Raw genomic sequence first — 24,244 nt, forward strand, 5'->3', positions numbered from 1 at the left:
TTTAGATGGGGCATTTTTATTTAGATACTGATTATCTTCACGAAGGGTCGGGAATCTGTTTGACTCAAAGAGCCATTAAAGCAAAAAAAAATGGATTTGGGGGAGGAGCCACACAACAGATTTTAGGTCAAAATTCAACAAAACCGCTAAACCTGCTCTCCAGGCAAAAACTTCTTCAGTGCAATTTATTTCACTGTGTGAAATTTAATGATTTGGAGGGAAAAAAAATCGAAAAAGGAGTTATGCCAGAGCCTGTGTACCAAATATCAACAAAAATACCAGTTTTAACTTGCAGCCCTTCCGGAATTACTTCAGCTCGTTGAGGCTCATTTCAACCTCCATTTTTGTCATGGATAATGGTTTCAAAACAAGGTGCAAGCAGGGTTATTATGGAATAACATCAAAAATTCTGCAAACAAGGTTCTTGACATATTTACCTTCGGCACAGACAGCGCAGGGCGAGATCCAGAAAGGGAATGCTCGCGATATTTGCATAGCTCCACCCATCCCTACTGCTAACCCAATCAAATTGCTCTGGGTGCTCTTCTGGCATTTTGGTATTTACAGTTTGTTATGTGGATGTTACTCATAAGGTGTTTCAACAGTGAACATGGATTGTTTTATGAGCTTCCATATAATGGATTCCTTAGGGAAGTACAGCCAAAACAACGTTTTTTTTAGGTGTGACACCTTTACTTTAGTTAACTGGAGTTAAAATGTGCTTTATATATACACTGGAGAGTAGCATTATTTATCCAGATGCAGTTTCGCATTTGCATGCTCTTTCCCGGGCTCTGCTCACGCAAATCTGGAACAGCATGGAGAAAATTTGCTTGGAATCCATTTTGCCTCCAAGCCATACCATCTCATGGAGAGAGCCATATGTGGCTCGTGAGCCGTAGGTTCCCTACCCCTAATATATATGAACGACAGAAATGTATTCTTTGACCAATTATCCATACCTGTCAACCTGTACGGTTTTGCCGTACAAAGTACGTTTATTATGCATTTCAAGATGTGTACGACGTACGAGAAAATCTGTACGGAAAAACACAAATTATGAGTACCATCCGGTAAACACAGACTATTACGAAACGGCAAATCAATCAAGTCAAACGAGTTCGCCGCGGAAGCCTCTATCTCGGTATCGTTTTTTTTTGTTGCAAACGAAGCGAGCGGTTTGATGTAGTTAAAAGAAGTCCGTACTTTTTCAGAGAAAAGGCTTTTTCGGCTCAACTCATTTAAGGGAGCCGGCTCTCAAACGGCTCACTTGCGTTGATGCATTATATTACGAATTATTATTTTGTATAAAGTTAAGAAAAAAAAAGAAGTATAAAAGGAGAAAATGAAAAAAGACAGGTTTGTGATTATCCATTTAATCAGTATATTACCAACAATAATTTAATGCAGAAAATGAATTCATAATTTGAATAAGAAAATGTATTATTCTACTTAATTATATTTGCATGTATTTTTCCTTTCCAAACCAATCTCCCTCCAAATGATTTTATTCTGAAATCTCTTGTTTTGAAAGACATAACCGGAAGTGGAGTGTGACAGCTGCTTCCGACTTGATTCGTCCAAGCAAGTCTGGTCCGCTGCGCCGAGTGGCTGCGACGCTGCGTGGCATTGCTCCCACGGGACTGATCTCGAAGAACCCCCTTCCTTGACCTCTTACCAGCACATGGCCGGATCTCAGACTCCATCACGCTTCTACGATCCTGAGTGGCGACCTCGACCACCTACGAGCCCCCCATCCTCCCCCCTTTCTTCGAGCGACCTCCCATGGGTGACGCTACCGGGAGCGTCCGGTGCGGAACCGCCGAACCGGTGCTGGGTTCGGGCCGGAGGCCGATGATGTGACGTGCCGGAGTGCAGTAGCAAAACAAAGATCGGAGTGGAAGAAAAAGCTGCAGGTAAGACGAACCTTTGGAACTTCCTGCGGCAACACAATGCTCGCTTAGTAATCAAACAAGCCTGTTTGGGGCTTCAAAATAGAAACGACCACCCCCCAGCATCAATGGTTTTAATAAGGAAGCAGATAATGGCAAGCACATTTTTATTTGCGATATAAAATGTAGCACGTGTTCTTTTAAATTGGGTACAATGCATTTTAAAGAACACAAACGAAAACAAAAAGATTTTTGCCTTAAATAACCGTTTGATTTTGTTCTTATTAAAGACGTGTACACTTCATTGGATTTTGAGTTTAATGTTTAACACGATATGTTTAAATTAATTTTATTTTCTAATTTAGATGTTAAACTAGTAATTAAAATATAAATATACAATATTTTGCGTTGATATAGGACAACATTATTGACCTTCAAAATAAAGAACTGGGATTTCTTAACTTAACAAAAATGTATTTAAATAAAAATAAACCCCCGAAATGTCATAAATTACACGATTTTGTACCTTGTTAAATGAAAAAACTATTTTTGGTATACATACCTGTCAACCTCCACTGCTCCATGCCCGTACAAACTGTCGTATTTTCCCGTACAAAACAATTGTATGCAATACTTTTTTTTTTTTTGAATGATGCATGATGGGAAATCCCCAGGCGGCATACGCACAGTAGCATCAAACCGGTCGCTTCGTTTGCAATGAAAAAAACTATACCGAGATAGAGGCTTCCGCGGCAAACTCGTTTGACTTGATTGATTTGCCGTTTTGTGATAGTTGGTGTTTACCGGATGGTACCCATAATTGACAAATTTGCGTTTTTCCGTAAAGATTTTCTTGTACGTCGTACACTTCTTAAAATACATAATAAACGTACTTTGTACGGCAAAATGTACAGGTTGACAGGTATGCGTATATCCCAAAAAAGTCCTAGATCAGAGGTCTCCAACGTGGTACCTGCGGGCACTATGGTGTACCCTAAGGACAACTGAGTTGCCTGCAGACTGCTTCTGAAAAATAGCTCACCAGTTTTGGGACATTATGATTTTAAAGTATAGTGATTTTTTTAGATGTTGACTGAGTCTATTTAACCGTACTTTCAAATACTCAACCTGGTTATAACATAATAACAACATAGTAATAACATGATCAGTTGTAATTTCACAAAAGCAGACACAACTAGGTGCCTTTTGTATTAATTAGTAACAAAACATAGCTCTCAGCTTGAAAATGGTTGGAGACCCCTGTCCTCAATTACTCAAAATGTTTTAATTTTATTTTTGGGTATGTCTAAAAAAATCCTAGATGGTTAGAATGTTTAATGTAATAGTTTATGGACCAACTCATGCAAAAAAAATTAAGATAAATCTTATATACAAAATCCAAGAAATTATAATATCATGTATTTATGATTTTTTTTAATATTTTGAACACGGATGTCACTTTTATAGACCCAGTGTGTGTTATACAGCACCTCCTAGTGCTGTAAAAATACTTCATTCATTTAAATGAAACACGATTCATTAAAACAAAAAGCAAAACACATACACCATCTATAAACATAAGTTTAGGTTTAGAATGTTGTAATTATGTCATAATTTGAAAAAGCTGACATGTTTGGCCACCATCTTATTTGTATTGAAGCCTGAATGAGGATTTGTATGACAGTAATTTGTCCTGATGGTGCTTTTTGGACGTAATGGCAACTTACTTTCCTCAACTGAGCCCCGCATGTGATGTTCACCAAGTCCCATGATTCCAGCTTCTTCCACATTTTTTCCATTGTTTCCTTCTTCAGCAAACCCCGCTAGACAGTCCACTGGCTTGAAACTGGGGACTATCTTTATTCTTAATTGCTTTTGCTTCTTTCTGAATTGTATCTTGCCTTCCACAGATACTCATGCGTTTTAGTAGCTTCTCCTGCTAGCTTCAAGTTAGCTGCTTCCACTAGTTGACCGACTCCAGCTATTCGCTCTTTTCAGCCGCTCCGGGTTTATCCTGCAAATTTGCCGGGATTAACACCAGCTGTCATTCCCAGTTGCTGGCTGGAATTCATCCATTCTTGGCTTCGGTAGTGTCTTTTTCAAATGCATACACTTCAGCTCCATTCTAGGCTACAAACACCGCTAGTTGTGAATTATTACACACTGTCACTTTAAAATGTATTTAAGATCTTTCGTATCCCCCCAGAGTGTCGTACCCTTTTCTCATCTAAAGGGGCTTTTTCGGTCCAGTTTTTTCCCTCTTGGCTTAGACTAAAAGCTCCAAGTCCCAGAAATGTCTGGAAAGTATCAAATAGGGCCCAGTGGAGGACTCGGTAGATCCGTTTATGTCACAGTTCTGGTCCTGGGTTGCTATTTATCTACTTTAAAGGTAGAAAGTGTAAGCCAAGAAGAAAGCTGTTGTTACTTGTTGAGTGGCCGGAGGCCAGCCAGCTATGCCGTGACATCTGCTCCATCCTTGTGCTCTTTAATAGCATGTTGCAACAAAGGCCCGCTAATCAGGATAATGAATGCCCGCCGCATCCCGGGGGCTCATTTTCCTCCCCTAGCTTTTTATGAGGAGAATTTAGCAGGGGAGGAAAAGGAAAGGTGATTCTGGCCTAGATAAAAGACAGTTGGACCTCAAAGGTTCTTCTGATCACATCACGTGTGGGTTTGACTTATCTTCTCAAACGCCCTCATCATGTTTTTTTTTTTTTTTTATCTCTTGGCTTCTCTTTCCGTCGGACAAAGCCAACACCGTCATGCTGGCGGGGTTAAAAAAGAAAACGGATCTCATTTTAGGTCCAAAGCTGAAAAAATGCACTTCCAAAGTGTCGGAAAAAATGGCTTCCAAGTTCAGGCAGATTCACTTCATGATTTCGGGCGCTATATGTCCTAACAAACAATATTAGTAGACCAAAAAAATAACCCTTCCACAATGGCAATCTTAGCAGCATTCTAGCATTTGCACACTCTGTTGCCTGGAGGATAATTTGCTAAAATTACCCTGACAAACAACAATGCAAAATCTGAAAATGCTAATGTTTAAAAATGCCTCACTTAGTGATTTGTTAGCATTAGCGTGTCCTCTACTGTAGTTTCCAAACAATCACTTTCTACAATCATCCAGAAAAACAATACAAAATCAGAAAATGCTAATGACTGTAAGGGTCAAGTGTATGGTTACAAAGAATGACAATAAAAGTAAATTCTATTCTATTAAAAATGCCTCAGTTAGCGACATGTTAGCATTAGCATGTCCTCTACTGTATTTTCCAGACAATCACTTGCTACAATCATCCAGAAAAACAACAATACAAAATCATAAAATGCTAATGTTTAAAAATGGCTGACTTAATGGCATCTTAGCAATGGCTCCTCTTGCATTGCATTTTCCAGAAAATCAGTTGCTAAAATTTTCCCGACAAACAACAATAAAAGCCAACATTAAAAAATAGCGTCTCAATTGGCATATTACCATTACCATCTCTAACACATTCTTTTCAAAATGTTAGCGTTCACTATTGTTGTGCCATATTTTCCAGATAATCCTATTCTACGTTGAATTGTGTTCTGCATACACTGATAACTATCGTTGTTATTTAGTGTCTTCTTCTAAATATTAGCACAGTCTTTTCAATCCTAGCCTTTTTTGATAATTTAGCCGTGTCGTTATATTAGCAGCGAAAAATGCGAGTTATACTCGGGAGCGATATGTTTTTATGTGTAATTTTTATATCTACTGTCCTTAGAATTCCATCAATTTATTTAACTCTATTGCAAGACCATATAATCAATTTTCATTGTGTTGCTTCAAGTCATATCGCCACCTAGTGCCTGTAATGTTTATTACACTACTTTCAGGTTTATTTTTTGGCGTTTTAAACTGGAAACAGTTAAACAGGATGTGCCCACTCAATGTTCAGCGCTTCTATTGTCGTATAACGTTTGCCACCCAGCAGGTATTTCCCCTTTTATGACAATTTATTGAAGTCGTTCTCCCCGGGAGCATTTTCTCTTCCCTAATTCAACGTCCGTTTACGAGTGACACCTGCTGCTTTACAACAATGGCGTTCTGTCCACATCACTTGTAACGAGCTCTGAACGAATCTTTAGGGCTTATGGGCCACTTTTATTTTGGAAAGTCTACTGATTGATGACATGGTGGGACAACAAATGTTTTCCAGATGCTTTCATGACTTCTATACTAACAACAAAAAGTGGATCATTGAGACAAAAGACCCAATCTCTCCTTCAAAATTTAGTTTGGGAAATTAAATGAATTTTATTTGATCCGTGTATGTACTTTTTACGGCACAAATACTATTGTATTCAAGTTCATGAAAGCCCCCTAATGGTCAAACTTACCGTGAGATGACGTCCTTACTGACTGAGAGTACACGACTGTAACAAAAAAACAAATAAAAACAAAAAACTAAATGGTTTTATTGAATTCATTTTCATGCATTATACAAAAGTAGAGCGAAATTGGAAGTCATCTCTTTTCAGAGTAAGAAAGCGATTTAGCGGCTGGCTAGCTTGCACTCTAGCTTCAGGTATCCTGGAAATAACTCAGGCCTCCTTGATGATTAAAATACAACCACTTGAAAAGATAGTGGTTTTCTACAAGTTGTATCTTTTGTTTGTGTCTTTACCCTATCTTTCACCGCCTGTCTCAACAACTGTATTAAATATATTTTTTCATGAGGTCACTTCATGATTTCGGGGGCTATAATTGTCCTAACAAACAACAATAGTAAACCAAAAAATGCTAGCCCTTCCAAAAGGGCTCTCTTAGCCACATGTTACCATTTGCACACGCTGTTTTCCGGATGCTATTTTTCTAAAATTACCCTGACAAACAACAATGCAAAACCAGAAAATGCTAATGTTTAAAAATGCCTCACTGTTTCACTTGTGTCTACACTTCATATTCAATGCTTTACTTTGCGCTTAATGCACTGTATGAAGGCTAAATGTAATCAAAACACTGAGAACGCCACTGCCCCCTAATGTATTGGATGTACAATTGCACTTTATTCTGGGAATTGGAAAAAAAAAGTTCCCTGAAGACAAATTTGTCCCCTTTGAGGGAGGCTCACGCCCCTCCTCAGGGGGTCTGGCCCCACTATTCAAGAACCACTGTCCAGACCTGCAGCCTCGCTATTAGCTTCTCTTGCAACATCGCTTCTCGAACCCGAAAATAATCCACGGAGCACCTGCTGGTGATCACCAATTCTTTGCGCTCTTCTGACTTTCCCCAGAGTCCAATTTTAGTTTATTTTCAATGTATTGAGCCACTGAAAGCTAGCGCTCGCCTTGCTTACCCGATATTTTTGGAGTAAACACATTGACTTGTTAGACTCATAGCATACACTAGCCTATCACAGTCGTGCACGTAGACAGTCACATCCTCCCAACAAACAAAGCCCAACTATCGTGCCCCTGCGTAAGCATTTGCCGTCTGCTGTCTGCTCAGACGCAACACACGATATGTTGATATCAATGACAATAAAGACCAATTCAAAGTCCGTGAAGCACTGAATCAGCGATAACCGAAGCTAGAAGTAACGAGGGATCTTTGTGTTATTTTCCTGTGAAATGGTTGCTTTAAAATCAACCTCTAGAAACGTTGTATGCCAATAATATATATATATATATACACATGTTTGACATTTTGTTGATTCCACACACTGGTGATTTGATTATATTTATTGGAAATAAGAAAAATAACTAATAGTCCTTGTTGGTAAATTATTATTATCATTATTGTCATTAGTTTTTATTTTTAAGAATAATTATTAATGAAATATTGCCTCTTAATGTTTTTAAACAAATTCATTATTAGGTACAATGAAAAATCACTGCAAAAAAAAAAGTCGCCGATTAATTCATCAATGATCAAGTAGTGATCCATTAATCGAGAAGAACAATTCTCAACCAACCTCCAAAATAAGAGCAGCACCGTATTTTTTTCACTTTTCAAATAGTCAATTTGATGATCAACAAGTTGTCGCAAAAAAAAAACTCGACTCACCTCCAAAGTAAAAGCAGTGGTGCATTTTTTCACTTTTTCGTGCGATAAAAAGGAAAAAAGAAAAACTGGAAACATTTCTTTGATTGCCTTTTGAGCTCGCCGAGGCAATCAGGAGTGGATCGAGGCGGAGTGGGTACTTGAAGAGAAATCCAATTAGTGCCTCGCGCAGTAACCGATTCTTAATAACAGTGCTGCGAAAAAAGTTTAGCCCACTACCAAGTTTTCAGTTTCATCAAAAATTGGATCGTTTCCTAAACTGAAACTAGATCTGATACTACGTCACAGGATCCATTACCACGCCAACAAAGCCTGGGAAACGTACTTGGAGTTGTATTTCACGCCCATGTTTGTCATGTGTATCTCATCAGAGGGTCTATTTTGAGAGCCAGCTCGCTGTTTCCGCCCTCTTCAAAAACGAGGGATACAAAGAGACGAGACGTCTTAGGTGCCGAGGCCTACTTTAGCTTTTCGTCATTGTTTCTTGCCTGTAAAATTATCCTACTGATACCAATACCTGATAGTGTACTACTTCTCCAGAAAGGCACTTATTATCAATTACGTTGATGTTTCCGCATTTGCCTAACACGCAAAAGGTCCCGGGATCGATATCGGGTGGAAACATATGTTAGCCTGGAGAGGGATGTGCGGCACCAATTTGGACTTGCCCAAGACACACAACAGGAAATGGTGCCCCTACAACCCTAGTGGTTAAGGGATCCAACCAACCATACTGTGTGTTTAGATATGTGTGTTTACATCTTTTTTACTACATGACTGTATACTGGGGGAAGAAATTCATGCCAATATCAGAAAATTGTGCCTATATATTTGATTTTTCATTTACAAAAAACATACAGTATTGTAAAATTATATACCTTAAAATTTTGACTACAGACGCTGCCCTACTTACGAACAAGTTAGGTTCTGGTCGATCGTTCGTAAGTTGAATTTGTTTGTAAGTTGCTTCAGTGCACTATTTTGTATGTTTATGTTTAAGGCTTGTGTACGTAACCTTTATTATTTCGTTCTTAAAAATTAACATTTCATAAAATAATATACTCTAAAAAGATAAATAAAGTTGAGTTTAACGTACTTTTGGAAAATGCGCTTCTAGATGTCCTCCTCCGTGGTATAAAGTGACCGATAAAAGCGTTCCGACCATTTTCTCTACCGCACCAAGCTTTCTTATTCCACTTTCATTTCAAAAGAAACAGCTTGCCTCTTCTTGGTATACACTTTATACCAAACATATTGAATGGATGCACAATATATTAAACATTAAAAACGTGAAAGTTCTTAGCGCATATTTTCATTGAAAAAAAAAAGCAAAACAACTAAATATTTTTGCCTTTCCAAGTAAAATAATGAAGCTTATTTTGTCCTATTTTAAAGATGAAAAACATGTACAATTTTATTTTTAACATTTTTTTCATAAAAAGGAAAATCAATTTCAATATTAAAAATGTATATTATTCAGGACGATCCATACATACAAATCTAGCAATGATTATAGAAGCCCAACGGAATTTGGAACTTTTGCTACTCGCTGCCGCCTTCTTCTGGCTTACATCATCATTGCAGCCTCAATCAGCTCGTTCATAATGTCTTTGCATTTCTTAGACGCGCTCAAATAAACGTTCTTTTTTCATTTTTTGGAGGGTTTGGGTTGGCGTTTTGACTTGAAGCAAGCTCTTTCTCACTTTCACCATTTTCATGCTGCACTGACAAATAGAAACCGAAAAAATCCCCCGCATGTACGAGCATGATGTCACACTCCAGAGCTCCCCTACACCCTATTCCTCCTCCCTTTGTGTCCTGCCCCAAACAGCTTTGCTAAAAGTAAGAAAAAAAAAATCAAATAAAGTGGGGGGGGGGGGCTCTTTGAACTCAGTTGGGCATTGTTAACAAAAACCTCTGCTAAAATCAAGTTTGTTGTTCATTTTTTTAGTCTTGGTTCAAGACTAAATGGGCTTGAACGAACCCTGCCCTCTTTTTGCTGGAATGCAAAATGACAATTGTCAGATCTGCAGCTGTTCCAAGTAACACTAGCCAATTTGCTAATTTTGACCCAGGCCCAAGTTCTTATGACAAATCTGTGTTTTACATACCTTACTTACTCGAAACAACCCCCCCTTGCCGTCCCCTTTCCATCCCCCGCTTACATTGTAACCTTAATGAAATCACGTTAATCCCTTTTTCTCCTGAGTGGTGCGAGCAGTCTTTCTTTTAGGCAGTGTGCAATCACGATGGGGGGTGTCCTCCGATGGGAGCGGGGGTCCAGGGACACGCTTAGCCTTTTAGGCAGCTGCTGGACTCGGGCCCAGCTGCCGTGTCTGAAATCCTCCCGTTCGGAATTACGCGGTCGGTGTCGACAGCTTTGCATTGTTCACCTCTGTTGTACATAACTGACACGCGCCTGTCAAGAATGATCGCTGTTAGCAAATTGCTAAATGTGATAGCAATCTCAAAAAGCTGAAAGATTAGTGGCTAGTATTTTGTGGCTGCAAAATAGAAGATGTTATGAGATGCTTGTGTTTTCCATCATTAATGGCTAGGATTAGCAGCTAGTATTCTTGGATAGTATCAGCGGATAGTAATAGCAGCTAGTATTTGGCACCATTAACAGCTAGCATTAGCAACTAGTATTGGTGGTCAGCGTTAGTGGCTAGTGCCCTATCATTGAAAAAAATGCAATGTAACTCTTTGCTTTATGATGAAAAGAGTAATCTTTGGATTGAGAGTATAGTCTTTGGTGTTGGGGCACGACTAGCATTAGCAGCTAGCATTCGTGGCTAGTGTCTCCATTATGGCTGCTAACATTACCAGCTACCGGGGCATCATTGAGAATTATAATTAAACTTTACTTTTGTATGAAAACTGGAAAATTGCTATTCTGTTCATATTTTTGCAGACACAGCATTAATGACTTGCATTAGTGCTGGGGTCTCCAACTTGGCACCCACGGGCACCAGGTAGCCCCTTAAGAACACCGAAGTAGCCTGCGCACAGGTACAGAAATGAGCTCACCTAGTGATGGGTCATTGAAACTTTCTAGTAAATTTGATTTCTAACTGATATGATTTTTTAGGGCGGCATGGCGGGTGAGTGGTTAGCGCGTCCGCGACACAGTTCTGAGGTCATAAAATCGAATCTTCCTGGCAGAGTTTGCATGTTCTCCCCGTTGTTGCGTGGGTTTCCTCCGGGCACTCCGATTTCTTCCTTCCTACATTCCAAAAAACATTCATGTCAGGTTTATTCGTCGGTCCAAATTGTCCCTAGATGTGAATGAGCGAGCAAATTGTCTGTCCCTGTGTGCCCTGCGACTGTCTGGCAACCAGTTCAGGGTGTCCCCTGCTCACTGCCTGAAGATAGCTGGGATGGGCTCCAGCGCCCCCGCGACCCTACTGAGGATAAGCGGTGCAGATAATGGATGGATGACTTTGTTTTTTTGTGGTTTACTTTACTTCTCATAATAACAACCTGTAATAACAGTAATAACATAAGTTATTTTAAAAATGTATATCAGAATTGTACCCCAATCAGTAAGAAAAAAGAGGTCTCCCCTTCGAAAAGGTTGGGGACCCTTGCATTATTAATTGATGTGTCGCCATTACGGACAATAGCATTAGCAGTTAGTAATGCATCATTGAATGAAATGAAGTGACTCTCTTGTTTATGAAGGCCGGAACATTTTTGATTTGCGCGTATATTTGCTGATGCAATATAATGACGACTATAAAATGCAGCCGGCCATTTGAATGTTGCCCTTGAGCGCAATCAAAAATATAGTTTTTATGGGAGGTTACAGTGACCCATGCTGAGATGTCCATGTGATGAGTATGAGTCAGATCAGGAGGATTCTCCTGCTACTGGTAACCATGAAAACCAGTACTATCTGTTTCATGTGTGGGAGCAAACCCCAACCCAAAACAGTCTGGAGAGGGATGGGTGCCGACAGGCTGTACTTGCCAAAGACACACCACCAGAAGTGGTGCCCCTACCACCCTGGTGCTTAAGGGATTCGTGAGCCGTGATTATTGGTTAGCGTAGCTGTTTTGGCTGCTAGCATTAGCAGCTAATATTGCGTCAAAAAAATCAATATAATGTCTCTCCTGGGAATGTTTATGAAAACAGAGACATTTCTGTTGTGTTCATATTTTTGTGCTGCACCATTTATAACTAGCATTAGCCAATCGTGGCATTATTACGGGTGTTAGCATTAGTAGCTAACCTCCCAAATATTGGTGTATGTTTTGTGTTTTACATTTAGGAATTTTATCTAGCATTATTATAGTTTAGCTGGGATGAGCTCCAGCAGCCCCGTGACCCTAGTGAGGACAAGCAGTGCAGATAATTGATAGATGGATGATTATAGTTCAGAGTGTGTGTGTGAATGGGTACGTGTGAAATAAATTGTAAAGCGCTTTAGGAGGTCTTCGGGGACTTGAAAAGCGCTATATAAATGCAGTCCATTTCCCATTTGTAACAACAAGCCAAACAAGTTATATTTTTTCTCAATTTATTTTGTTAGCTTATTTCATTTTAGCATTAACCCTCTTATGATGTCAGCCAGAGCAGGTTACGCCATCATTTTTAAAATGTTTTTTTTTTTGTTCATTAGCATTATTGATGCAGACTTGCTTGAAAAAACGCCATGAAAAATCTTCAGGAAACAAGGGTCCTATGATGTAATGGTCACCTGAGCTGTGCCTCAGGGTTGAGGTCAGCCAGTCTCACAGCGGGTAACCCCTAAGGGCCGAGGGGGGCCCTGATCTCTTACAGCCTAATGAGCGACTAATTGATATCCAACTGGAAAACGCCTCAACCGGCTAGCAAAGCATATTCTATGCACTTTTGAGTTGAGCCAGCGTGACTCCCAAGAACCTCGAGCATGCATTTTTTAACACGCACACTCCCCCCAGAGGTCATGACTAACAATCACACTGGCGGTGCAGGGAACATGTTTATTTTTTGTTACCCTCTAGACTCTTGTGGTTATTTCCATATATAACAACCAAGAGTTAACAGAAACCCAGTGTGAACCTTTTTTTACAGTCTTAGTGATAAAATGCAGGGTTCCTCCAGGTGCTTGAAATCCTCGGAAATGCTTGAGTTTTATGTTATGTTTTCAAGGATTGAAAATTGCATGAATTTGGGTAAGTGCTTGAAAATGGTTGAAATTGTTGTCATCTAACTCAATTAGTGTGCTATAAAATGAGGGCAAAACTGCTCTCTTTTGGCTTTAGTGTGCCATTGTGTTTCTATTGCTCATAATATGTATAGCATTGTTCGAGGAAGCATCATCACCCCCTACAGGACACTATGATATGTGTTTTAGTGCAAGGATTAAGTATCAATTATGGACATATAGCATGGGGCAAGCAGAAAATGAAGCTCGTGTTTACAAGTGGGAAATTGTCATGGGAAGAATTTCCTGCAACTGAAAACGTAAGCCACCTAATACTCATTTTAGTATTTTTTATCCAATGGGGAGAGATTTGTCACCAGAACAAATATATTTGCGATTAACACAAGATATGAACATACGCAAAATTAAAAGTCACAATTATATTTGTTGCTCTTCAAGTTTTTAAAAAGTGCTTGAAAAGGTTGTACAAATCCTGAAAACGCAAAACTAGTTAAACATTTATTTTGTGCTAGGTTGTTTTGATTCTTAAATACGGCAAATCTTGCATCAGCTAATCTTTTTGTTTTTTTCTTCTTTAATGTATTTTTTTCACATTTTTCTTGTAAAATAGGATAAATAATTACCAATCATTTTTACAGATAATGTTGCCCATTTGAAAATTATTGATAACTGAATCCTATAAATTCTTCTACACCAGAAACTAGCTTCTTTTTCTATGCTAACAACTATCATTGTCTTCTTCTATGCTAAAAATTAGCACTGTTTTGATCTTCGTGTGAATCTAGTGTCGTCTTTTTTTAAATCATTAAGCTGCATTGATTATTAAAATACAACTTGTACCCGAGAACAATTTATAAATAGCGGTTTATAAAGATTGCTAGCCCGGAATTGCGTTGCCCAAATGTATTTATTCTCTCACAGTAGAAACCACTCAACGAGCCATTTCCTTCTCTTACTTATTCCATTGGCTGACTTTCCCGCGATTTGTCACGCTTTGACCAATCGCACGCTCCAGGCTGTGAAGCTTCATGAGGACGATGATGAGTGTTGTCAGGTTGGCGACGGAGATCAGAAGGAAAATGTTTGCTCCTGGGGGGGTCAGCGTTTGTATTTTGTGCGTGTCAAGATCGTTCAGTTGTGTTTTTCACTCCTTTTCTTTTATTTATCATGTAAAAGTCAAATAAAGCTTTATTCGATCGCTAACCATTTTCGATACAAGAAATATATACACATAAATATATATTGAAAAAAGCTCCATAGGTAAAAAAAGACATACCGTATTTTCCGCACTATAAGGCGCACCGGGTTATAGGGCGCACCCCGAAAAAATAGTTTTTGGTCCTATTTTTGACATACATAAGACGCACCGGATTATAAGGCGCTACAATGGGAACATCGACAAAACAGTCAGATAGTTCAGTCAAACTTATTACCCCCTTAACATTCCGAAAGCTTGCAAAGACGCAAATACGTGTCGAGAACACGTGCGGATGCGGTGTCCGTAAGATGTCACTCAAATGCATCGTTCCATCATTCGGAAGGTTAAAGTCTTGGGATTCAAGAAATGCTAACCATTCCTTAGTATCTATTTTCTTTTTCGCTCGCAACTTTACTGTGCATATGACAATAAACACTTGGAATTGAGTTTAATTTAAAAATAGACACTCCATTCCATCCATTATCTGCACCGCTTATCACAGAAACATCGAGTTCAGTCTGAAACAAGATACAGGGACAATATAAAACCCGGAATAGCTCATCGAAGTCGTTGTGTTCATAATAATGCGCAGGCAATGTCCTCTTATATCCGTGAGTGTAGTAAATCCAGGAGAATACAATATTTACAAATACAGAATAGAAATAAATGCTTTCTCTATGCCGTCAGCCACATGCTATACGCATTCATCTTTTTCGGCCAATTGCAGGCTTTGTTTCGCCGTTTAAGCCAATACTAGCCTGTAAATGATAAAAAGGATCCGCGCCATGACCTCCGAATAACTTTAGCCAATAGTGATCGATTCAACTGATGATTGACACATCTTTTTCGGCCAATTGCAGGCTTTGTTTGCCGTTTAAGCCAATGCCAGCCTGTAAATGATAAAAAGGATCCGCCCCTTGACCTCCGAATAACTTTAGCCAATAGTGATCGATTCAAATGATGATTGACACATTGGTCAGCCAATCAAACGCCGGTAAATAAATCCCAGCATACACCGCGTACTACTTGGCGTTCGAGGGAAAATCGAGTCGGCGGCTGCAAGTTAGTTGGAAAACTTTGCAATTTTAAAATTGATCCATAAATAAGGCGCACTGTATTATAAGGCGCATAGTCAGCTTTTGAAAAAAATAAAGGCTTTTAGGTGCGCCTTATAGTGCGGAAAATACGGTACATATATATATATATATATTTCCAATGATTTGTGGCACGTTTTAAGTGACTCGTGACATCGATCAGACACGTATTTGTTTTGTGTACAGTTTTTCTTTGTGAATATCTCATGTTTCAATGTGGGCACATGCGGCTTATTGTCAGATGCGTCATATGTATGTACTAAATGTTTTTTCCTTGAAAAATATACTGGGTGCGTCTTATAATCAGGTGCGCCTTATGGTCCAAATTTTACAGTAGCAAGAGAAGCTGCAGATCTGACTCAGCTTCATAATCTAGTCACCGTTGTTTTTCAGTGTAAAGTGTCACTCCTGTTTTTTAGAGATGAGCCATTTACAGTTAGGGGCGTAGCACAATACTAATACTAAATCCTAAGTGACTGGGGAAATCCTTTATAAATGTTTATGTAAATGATCTACATGTATATAGAACTTTTCAAGTCAATGTAGAACTCCCAAAGCGCTTTACAATCTGCTTCACACTTACCCATTCACGCACACTCACATTACAGCAGGGTCAAGGCAACTACCTTATTGGGGGCATTAGGGATTCAGTTTCTTTCCCAAGGACACTTCGACATATAACACGGAGGAGTTGGGAATCGAACCTGCGTCCTCTTGAGCCCAAGACGAGCACTTTACCTCCTGAGCTACTCAAATATACATTTGAGATTGTGGTGGGCATTTTATGAGTTAATATTTGTCAGGTCAAGTCAGGTTAGATGTATTTGTATAGCCCTTAATGCCTAAATGTCTCAAAGGACTGGACAGGTTCTAATTGCACCATCCCCTGATCTAATTGGCTCAAAATGAATAAAGATACACCTAGCTGCTTCATGCTTTGGTTATCACTGGTTCACTGCGATGCAGATTTTCATTTTGTATTGTGTTCTGCATTCTGATAGGCTAAAGAGTGAAAGATGCTTTCTATTGACTATAAAGTTGTATCTCTCCACCCGCTAAACCTGCTCAGGAGCCACATGCCAGTCTTTAACGCTCCCTAGTGGCTCCATAGGACTTAATCAAACTGTTTGATAATGAAGAGATACAGTATATGGGTTCTGTAGGACAGAACTCGAAGGAAAATGCAGTTTTCCATGACGTCTTCATGATGGCGGTAACGTAAAGTGAAGTGGATCAGGTCCTTAATAATGCAATAAAATCACACTGTAAGCTGACAGAGAGCCATTGGAGGTTAGCCAAAATCGGGGTGATGTGATCAAACTTTTTTGTCCTAGTTGAAAGCCTCGCTGCAGCATTTTGTAAGTGCTGAAGGATCTTGATTTTCGACTATGGGGGACCGGGGAGAAGTACATATTTGTATTTCGAGACAAGAGGTAACAAACGCATTAATTATAATCTCAGCGTCATACTGGGACAGCCTAGGGCGAATTTTAGCAATGTTGTGAAGATGGAAAAAAGCTGTCCTAGTAATATTCTTAACGTGTGTTTGGACGGACAGATTAGGGTCAAATGTGAAACCTAAATTTTTGTCTGAGGCACTCTGGGTGATATTACGTTTTGTCAATGGTCAGAGCAGTTTTTGAGAACAAATCACTGTATTTAGCTGGACCAAGAATTAACATTTCGGTCTTTCCAGGGTTGAAGCGCAAGAAGTTAAGTGGCATCCATCTTTTTATAACCTTTTTACATAAAGGTTTTTACTTAGTGGATTTTAATGTTACGTGAGAGGTTCTGCCGCGACAAATAAGGGAATACTGTACTATCTATCTACCCTGGTCATATCCTTCTAGAGGGGTGACCGACAACAAGACAAACACATACTCAAAAACAAAGAAAAGAAAAAAGGAAAACCAACCCAAATGTCCAAACACCCAACCAAGTTAAGCACCTTGGCACCCAAGATGGTCATGCTTTCGTCCCTCCAGATGAAATGGGACACAACAAAGCGGCCATGTCACTTGGGTCAGGGTGACACAACACACTCTTCTGTTCAACAACTCGACAGCTTTCACTGGTTTACCCCTGCCGTATCATACAGGTTTCCTGCCCATCCCTTAGAATGCGTCCAAACATCCCACTATCGTTTCATAACACTTCTCCACTCATTCCTATCACCAACAAGAGCTCTAGCTTCTACTAGATTTAGACCTCTTTCCTGCAGTGCACTCATAACACCATCCATCCACTTCGATTGCGGCCTTCCTCTTGGTCTCCTTCCATTTAGTTCTGCTCTGTAGATCCTCTTCAACATTTGCTCCTCATCCATCCTCTCCATGTGTCTAAATCAACCGAATAGATTACTTAATTAGTAATTACTGTACTGTACATATAAATAAAAAAGGGGAGATTTTGTAGTTTTGTGTTTTTTTCCCACATTTTTTGTAATTACAATGAAAAAAATGAAATGAAATGACTCGTCATTTAAAAGAAAACGTATTTCATATATGTATGTGTGTGTATAGATATATATAATAAATTATAATAAAAAATAAAAATCTTACAACATTTAGAAAATTAATAAATAAAAAGAAATAAAAGTAGTTAATAAATAAACAAAAAAATGAGACCATTTTGGCCACTTAATGAGTTAATTGTAAAAAATATATAGCTAAAATAGAAATATGTTATGTATACAGTATATTTATATCTACATATATACATACATACATACATACATAATACAAATAAATGCATAAATAAAAAAATAACTGAAAATATCATTTATATTTATGCATTTATTTCTATATAACATACATATTGAAATAAATACTTCCAATAACTGATAGATTAATAATACAAAATAAATGTAAACATTTCATCTCGTAAACCTATCCATGCTTGCGTTTGATGAATCTAATCAGGCATCATGGATCCAAATTTAATGATTTCCTTTTTTCCTTTCGACAGATTGTGGCGCTGTCCATTGTGACGCATCAGGCCATCCCGCCATGTTCCGGAACAGCTTGAAGATGCTGCTCACGGGGGGCAAGGCCAACCGCAAGAGTCGCGGCAGCGGTGAGTCCCATCCGTTTCCCGCCCCGCCTTCCCACGAGGACGGGCAAAGTTGTTTTATTCCAATCAGATTTCTCCCCTTTTCTATCTGTTTTTTTTTTTTTGGGTTGTGTAGTGCAAACCATGTGAAGATGCTGACACATTCAAAATGTAGCTTAACCTGATTGTTCTTGTACTTTGAAGCAATTTATAGTGTTGTGCTTGTAAACACCAGCTTCAAAATCTCCCAGTAGTGAATATAGAAACACGGCAATTGGAGCTACTGGGCCCGATCCAGCTCTTGACAGATTGGCGCCTGCTGATCCACAGACGCTCCGCTTCCTCCCTGCTCCATGAATGGAGGCAACGAGCGTGAATGGGCAAATTCTCAATACGTGTTCAAAAACCTCGATCAGGAATCAGAACAGAGTTTCTTTTTTGGTGAGCAGCGTGGGTACACTAAAGAAATCAAAGAAGAAAATGCGGAGCCCGTCGACTCCTCTTCCTCCTCCTCCACGCTCTGATCCTCATCGACACGCTAGTGTTGGCGTTTCCTGTCATCCCACTGCAGCCTTGAAACCGAAATCTCACAACTTCCGATTTAAATTCAAGTATTTGCTTTCCCGGGAGACCGCTAGCTTAGTAGCATGTAGTAAAAGTTATATTCTAATGATGAAACAAACATGCCAGATTTTTTAGATGAGGAAAAAAATTACTTTCATCCATCCATCCATCCATTATCTGCACCGCTTATCCTCAGTAGGGTCGCGGGGGTGCTGGGGCCCATCCCGGCTATCTTCGGGCAGTGGGGAGGGGACACCCTAAACTGCTTGCCAGTCGCAGAGCACACAGACACAGACAACTCACTCGCTCATTTACACCTAGATAATTTGGACCGGCCAATTAACCTGGCATGCATGTTTTTTTGAATTTGGGAGGAAACCGGAATGCCCGGAGGAAACCCACGCAAGCGTGGGGAGAACATGCAAACTCCACCCAGGAATGTTCAATCTTATGACCTAAAAACTGTCCCGCACACCCGCTAACCACTGTGCTGCCCAAATGATCTTCGTTTTACAGTAAATAGTAAAAAAATAAAACACTTTACCACTAGACCTCCAGTGGTACAGATTACATACGAAAAGGCGTTGCAAACGTCTGTGCTTCAATAACGTTGCGAAAGGCAGAAACAATTACTATACAATCTCTTACATGTTTATACTTATTAAACCGAGAGGTTATTGAGTCACAGGTAAACAAGTCAAGAGATTGTTGAACCAATCAGAATGCACTATGCAAATTAGTGTGTCAGGCAAGTAAAAACAGTGTGGTCATGAGATAAGGTCTAATGCCTTTTTGTTATCTGTACCACTGGTGGTCTAGTGGTAGGGTGTCGGCAACTTTACTGCCGTGATTTGGGTACGATTTCTGTTGCCAACAATGTTTTGCGATTTTAGTCAGCTATATGTATTCACTGATTAAACATTTATCTATTATATGCTGTAAGTGTATTAAGAATATAATAATAGTATAGTTTGGCATGAAAAATATTTTACAGAAGTCTATTATTTGGGGGCGGTCCTTAAAAATACACTACTTTTTAAAACGATTATACTCGGGCATGTTTACTAGAGAGCCGTGGACGAACGAGTGAAGGAATTCGGCTGCTGGCGGAAGAAGCGGAGGATGATGGTGAGGAGGAGGAATAGGGGGCGAGCGAGCAAGCGAGCGAGCTTGTTTCCGTCTGTGTGCGTTTGTGCGTGTGAGCTGAAGCGCGACTCACTGAGTGGATGCGTCCTGACACCTGGCCCTCCATTGCTTCCTCGCTCCCCGGCCTTGTCTGCTTCCTCCTCCCTTTTATCTTTTGTCCTCCCTTCCTATCGCTCTCTCCTTCTCTCTCTCTCCATCCGTTACTCCGCCTCAGAGCTGGGTTGCCCTCAGCTCTTTTTGTGTGGGGATCCGTCCTCGTCATGGCGCAGGATTTTTACGGCTCGGGGCGACGACGAGGGGCTCCTCTGACAAAGGTGAGCGGCAGGGACGAATAGATGGAGGAAGGGTGAGGGCGAGGGCGAGGCCAGGGCTCATCTGTTGAACGTTCCGATGGATTCTTTCAAGATCGAGACCGTGGGTGGCATCTTAATGGCGTTTTGATGGATTTTATTTTGTTAGGACAGGTCATCGGCTTCCTGTTTGTCTTTTTTGGATCGATTATTCTTGCTTCTTTGTGCAACATGTCGTCTCTGTTGATTACATTGTGTGTAATTTTTTAAAATGTTTTAAAATAATATTTTTGATTATTTTTACTTGTAGTATATATTATTTCATTATTATATTTTCATAATTTATTTTATTTAGGGCGATTGTATTTTTTTATTTTTTTTTAAACAACAACATATTAACTTTTAAATTCAGCAGATTAAAAATAGATAAAACGGAATAATATTTAATTAGTATTATTTTTAAGCAAAAATACTATTTAAAAACATATATACCTTCCTTTTTTATACTTTAGCGGGATTTATATATTTGTATTTTATTTATTGTTTTATTTATTTACCTGAGCTATCATTTGCTGATTACAAAATACACAAAATTAAATAAGGTTGTAGTAGTATTATTTATAAGAAAAACACTGTTTTTAAAGAGATACAGGAATCTATACCTCTATTTTTTTATAAATGTATGTGTTTTTATTTTTATAGTCATACATAAGCTTTTTTTTTTACTTTTGCTTTTTATTAAATTTAGCTAATCACCCAAAAATGAGTGTGCAACATTTAATATTTTTTATTTTTTAATATGAACGCGTTTAAATCTATTACGCAACTAAGTGACATGAGTATAAACACGTTGACACCCTCATTCAATGTTTTTGTCTTCAATGTTTAGCAACTTTTTCAATTAAATTAAAGAAATATTTTGGGGGGGGGGAATTTCTTGAAATAATTTTTAAATACGCCGGATTGAGTTGAAAAGTTTTGTTATTAACTGAATCTAGCTTTCTTTAGTTGACGTCCGCATCACGGCAGCGCAGTGGTTAGCGCGTGTGCGGCACAGTTCTGAGGTCATGGGATCAAACCTTCCATTGTGGAGTTTGCATGTTCTCCCTGTGCTTGCGTGGATTTCCTCCGGGCGCTCCGGTTTCCCCCGGCATTCCAAAAACATGCATGTCAGGTTAATCGGCCGGTCTGAATTAACCCTAGGTGTGAATGAACGAGTGTCTGTCTCTGTGTGCCCTGCAACTGGCTGGCAACCGGTTCAGGTTGTCCCCTGCCCACTGCTCGAAGATAGTTGGGATTGGCTCCAGCACCCCCGCGACCCTACTGAGGATAAGCGGTTTAAATAATGAATGGATAGTTGACGTCCTCTGCCGATGTCCCTCTCACAATTGAGTCTGGCGCCGCCCCAGTGGCCGAGTGACGTATTGACACCACAATGAAGATAGCGTCAACAGACCGTTTTAGCCTCCCGCCCACCTTCGTGTTTTTTTTAATTTTTTACTGAAAACAAAAGGAGCGGGAAATCGGTGCTCATGAAGTCTGCCCTCATAAATTCCAATTCAGCCTCCTCGTTACCTTCTCCATTCATCTTCCGCCTCCTCCGCCTTGTCTTTTTATTTTCTTCTCCTTATTTGTCAAATCCTGTTCTCGCGCGCACGCCCCCGACATCCTCTTCAGCGCTGTCTCAAGATCACGGTGTAAAATATGGCGAGACTCCTGATCCCTGTTTCTTAGAACTCTGTCAAAACTGGATTATAAACAATACATATATAATTTATTCCTCCAAGAGTCAAACCTGGAATTGTGAGGTGCTTCACAGGAAAGTGACCAAGGCTGGTTTGTTTCACCTCCGCCTTGTGCTTGTCTATTTTTGCCGCTTGTGATGTAACAAAACAGTGATGTGCTAGAAGCCTCGCCAGATTCTATTCATTTTTATATACTTTCTTTTCAAAAACGGGACCACCCACTTGCGACGCCACTTCCCTTGGCCTCCTGTGGCAGTGTAGGAGTTGTATATATATTTTTTCCCCACATCCATAACACATCAAATCTAACATTTCTGACTCACTTAATCTAAAAGACGGTCCACTACCAACATATGCATCAACATTGTTTGTTTGTTTGTACATGATTCAAATTGAATCTTTTCTTCCGGCGCCGTCACGAATGGCAGCCACTCCAGCAGCTCCCATGTTATTTTCGATTGTTCTCGATTGTTCTCAGCTCAGGGATGCTGCTGGAAATGTGAATTTCCCTTCGGGGATGAACAAAGTATCTATCTATCTATCTATCTATCTATCTATCTAATCTGTATTACGGTTTTCTAATAGATTGGGATTCTTTTTATTGTCATTGATGACAACAAAGCAAGTATTGTTTACAACAAGATTTGACATTGCACTCAAGGATAAACATGTAATAAAGACTTAAAGGGGAAAACTTAGATCAGAAGAATATCGGGATAAATAGGCAAAAATATTTAGGTTTTAGAAGTGCATCTAAAATTTTGCGTTAATCCGTTGCAAAAATGAGCTATTGGCTTCAAAAAGATTGGTGCAGTCTATGAAAGCTATTTTTGGAAACAAGTTCTATTTTTATTAATGGTTGTGCAGCCACAAATTTACCAAGAGCTCTAGTTTAACCCCCTCAGGTAAGGACTTTATTTTTATTTTAGTACACGTAGCACATTTGAAGCATTATTTTGTAATATGTACTCTTACCCCCCCCTGTTTTCCTTAGTGGCTCTTTACTTAGGCATAGCCCAAAAATATTGCATCAATTAATTAACAAAAGGAAACGATAAACTATTTTCACAAATGCAGTTGCACAATAAAATAGTCCAACACTTACACATTATTTAATTAAAATAATATTACGTGAAAATTAAATGCTAACGTTTCTAACAAGGTAAAGTCATAACGCATTTGTCGTTAAATATAAAAATGAATTTGATTATTTATAAAAATAAACGGTTTCCTAAGAAAGTCTTTAAATTTGCAGAAGATATTCAGGGAAAAATATTATGATGCAACTTTAAATAATATTGAGACAAGATTTGTATTTATTTGTTATCATTCAAAATAGATTGCTGTTACAAAAATCCTGAATTGAATGAAAATAAATGAAAATGTTAAACTGAATAGTTTTAAGATTCTTCTGATCTCACTCATAAAAGTGTATGTTAAATAAAAAGAATATTTTTGAACAAAAATATTAAATGAAAATGTCTATTCTAAAATTTCAAACATTTTGAATGTATAGTTATTTTTATTGTAAAATTTCATCAAATAAGAATGGACTAAAGAAGAAAATTGTTTGAACAAGTGTGTTAGATTTACTGCAAATATTAAGTGAAAATAATTTTCTCTCATTTTAAACAGTGTCTAGTCAAGAAATTAACATTTATTTTTTTCCTGAATTGTTTAAAAGTGATTTACTACTGTATATTGTTTCAAATAAATCCATAGATGTAATCGAAATAAGTGAAAATATTATTATACAATTTTCGACAAAATGTAGAAAAGATATCGCATTCTACTAAAGCATTAAAAATAACAATACTATATTACAATATTGTTTCAAAAAAATCCTTGAATGAAATAAAGATAAGTAAAAACTATTTACAAATGTAAACAATATTTAGAGAAGCTATTACATTTTTAAAATATTATTAAAACAAAAATTACTATATTATAATATTTTTTCAAAAACACTGTAAATTAAATCAAAACAAGTAAGTATTATTTTAAAATACAACTATTCAAAATATGTTGCCTTCTTAAAAATACCCCAAAATTATAACAAAATAGCGTTCCCCTAAAAG

The 24,244-nt window shown here is 38.6% G+C and overlaps 1 protein-coding gene across 1 annotated transcript in view; it reads left to right on the forward strand.

Annotated features, from left to right (window-relative positions):
* The first annotated feature begins 1,585 nt into the window (after positions 1–1,585).
* The window catches only part of tanc2b (tetratricopeptide repeat, ankyrin repeat and coiled-coil containing 2b), a 102,388-nt gene continuing 79,729 nt past the window's right edge, over positions 1,586–24,244 (forward strand). The window contains exons 1-2 of the mRNA XM_088322938.1: positions 1,586–1,916; positions 18,338–18,445. Of these exons, the coding sequence (XP_088179064.1) occupies positions 18,379–18,445 (67 nt within the window). The 5' untranslated portion in view covers positions 1,586–1,916; positions 18,338–18,378. The remainder of the gene's footprint in view (positions 1,917–18,337; positions 18,446–24,244) is intronic.

Source organism: Urocampus carinirostris, chromosome 19, assembly GCF_059441175.1.
Source record: "Urocampus carinirostris isolate Australia breed hairy pipefish chromosome 19, RoL_Ucar_1.0, whole genome shotgun sequence".
Lineage (NCBI taxonomy): Eukaryota > Metazoa > Chordata > Actinopteri > Syngnathiformes > Syngnathidae > Urocampus > Urocampus carinirostris.